The sequence below is a fragment of the Zingiber officinale genome, chromosome 9B (genome assembly GCF_018446385.1).
Source record: "Zingiber officinale cultivar Zhangliang chromosome 9B, Zo_v1.1, whole genome shotgun sequence".
NCBI classification, from domain to species: Eukaryota; Viridiplantae; Streptophyta; class Magnoliopsida; order Zingiberales; family Zingiberaceae; genus Zingiber; species Zingiber officinale.
In genome coordinates, this window is record NC_056003.1 from 96,794,812 (window position 1) to 96,797,468 (window position 2,657).

The window sequence follows — 2,657 nt, forward strand, 5'->3', positions numbered from 1 at the left end:
AGCCGTTTGCGGTGAAATGAAATGGGGTTAGCGACGAAATAGTTCAAATTCGTCGTTAATAACTTAAACATATCAATACTTATCGCAGGCGTTTGCGGCGAAATGAAATGGGTTAGTGACGAATTAAGATGGCGTTAGCGACGAAATTAGGAAAATCGTAGCTAACTTGTTTGCGACGAAAAATTTAGATTCGTTGCAAACAAATTTCTTAGCGACGAACGATTTTAATTCGTCGCTAAAAATGTAGCATCGATTAAAATTATTTGCTTATCGATTTTCTTATAGTGTATGACTTTACTTGCTTATCATCCGATTAACCTTGATCTATTAAAATTTCTTATCTTATGTTTAACATGTGATCAACTTTGATCTACAAGATCTTCGTGATTGCCAAGATCTTCGTGATTGCCAAACATATGTTTCTTATCTTGTAGTGTATTTGACCTGTTTAGACTTCCCATCCCATGCTTAATATTTGATTAACCTTAACTTGTCAGAATTTTATATTTATCTAACATCCCATCTTTCTTAATAGATTAAACTTCTTTTCTTACCCATAAAATCCGGTCTTCCATGATCTATCAGAATTTTCAATGTTGCCAAGGATCCTCTTGTGTTTTTTATGCATTCATTTGTTGATATTCTTTAGTGTCAATATAGGACGATTGATTTTCATCCAATGTTCGATATATATGCTCTCATATGTATTTACTATACTGGCATTTAAAAAAACATGCACTTCAGCTTGTCTAAAATTCACTATTACTTAAATCACAATCATCAATTTTCAATAATTTTTATTTTGTCGTTGGTTAATAACTGTTTATGTATACTTTATTGATATGAACGGATAGAAATATACGAGTCCCATTTCCAATGGCGTGGCCATCTTTGAATATTGGATCGATCAAAAAATATCTTCTTGATCACACAACTTTTGTCGTAGAACATTGGATAAAATATTTAGAAATTTTAAGCAAGATTATGACTTACTGTCAACCAAATAATGTGGATGAGTTGGCAGAATAACGTTCCGTAAAAATTAGGTCAATATTATAATTTTTTTAATATTTATTATTTTAATATTTTAAGGGCATATATTTATTGGCTAGTTTTGCCCTACTCTACAAATCAATGATAATTTATTTACCTGGATTATCGACCGCACAACCACTTGGTATAATTTCGGAATGCTTTAATTTTAATAAATAAATTTACCACCTTCTCAATTCTCATCTATAAATAGATAGGAATTGCATGATACTCTAAACAAGCGATCACTTGACTAAAGTGAGTGACATCCGTAGCTTAACCATGGCTTCCCTTGTCATGTTCTCTGCTGCTCTCCTCCTCGGCCTCTTCCTGCCTTCCTCCATGGCCAACAACGTTCTCTTTGGCGGTGACAGGCTGAACACCGGCGAATCCCTCAGAGAAGGGGACTATAAATTCACCATGATGTCCGACGACTGCACCCTGGTGCTGAACGACAACGACCAGACCGTGTGGTCCTCCCCCACCAACGGCCTAGGCAACAACTGCTTCGCCCACTTGCAGACCAACGGCAACCTCGTCATCCGCAACGACAATGACCAGGTTGTTTGGTCGAGCAACACCGCCGGCGAGGAGGGCAACTACATCCTCGTCCTGCAGAACGACGGCAGCGTCGTCATCTTCGGCCGCTCTATATGGTCCATCCCCCCCGGTTCCAACACCGCCACTTCCAAAGGCGCCGTGATCGTCAAAAGGGGCCGTAGCGATGAATCCACGAACATTCTCTATGGAGGTCACAAGCTACGCACCAGCGAATCCCTCAGAGAAGGGGACTATACCTTCGTCATGCAGTCCGACTGCAACCTGGTGCTGTACGACGACAACAATAACCAGGTCATGTGGTCCTCCCAAACCAACGGCCTAGGCAGCAGGTGCTTCGCCCGCATGCAGACCGACGGCAACTTAGTCATCTTCGAGGGTATTCACTTCAACCAAATTTGGGATAGCAACACCCGCGGCCCGGAGGGCAAGTACATCCTCGTCCTGCAGCGCGACGGCCACGTCGTCATCTACGGCAGCCCTATATGGACCATCCCCAATGATGAACCCACGAACAGGAAGATCGCCATGGTGACTAAAAAATAGTTGCCTTCACCACGAACGATGCATGGGTAGCTATTAAATAAAAGCGAATAAATTGAAGCGAGGCATAAATAATAATTAGCTACATGCATGCATGGCACGTAGACTCCTTTTTATCTTGTACGTACGTACGGACGGTTAAGTTGTGTGATCAGTTGATCCCCTTAATTATCTGCTTTCTCTTTGCTCTTTTCTTCTTTTATTTTTCGATAATTTATTAAAAAATATATATAGAGATCTAAATTTATCAAAAGCGAATTTTACTTTAATATTTATCAAAGAACGGACCTTTTTAAAAATATTTCCTATTTTATCCTCCTGACAATTTGACTTTTTTATCTTTTTCTTTTTTCCACTATTTTTCTCTCTCTTCTCTCTCATCTCTTTTTTGCAGAACATATGAATAATATTAGTTAATCTTTTAATAGCATTTTAATACATTTGAAGAAACAAAAATAAATAATGAATAATATATTTGAACTCCTTGTAATTTCGGAAATCCACTGGAACTAAAATGAGTGTAA

General features: G+C 38.7%; 1 protein-coding gene across 1 annotated transcript; it reads left to right on the forward strand.

The window, feature by feature from the left end:
* Positions 1-1,314: 1,314 nt before the first annotated feature.
* Positions 1,315-2,136, forward strand: LOC122023192 (mannose-specific lectin-like). The gene has a single exon (XM_042581274.1). The coding sequence runs from the start codon at positions 1,315-1,317 to the stop codon at positions 2,134-2,136; it is 822 nt and encodes a 273-aa protein (XP_042437208.1).
* The last annotated feature ends 521 nt before the right edge of the window (positions 2,137-2,657 follow it).

Coding starts and splice junctions, on each gene's coding strand:
- LOC122023192 (XM_042581274.1), top strand. CDS start 1,315: ATGGCTTCCCTTGTCATGTTCTCTGCTGCTCTCCTCCTCGGCCTCTTC.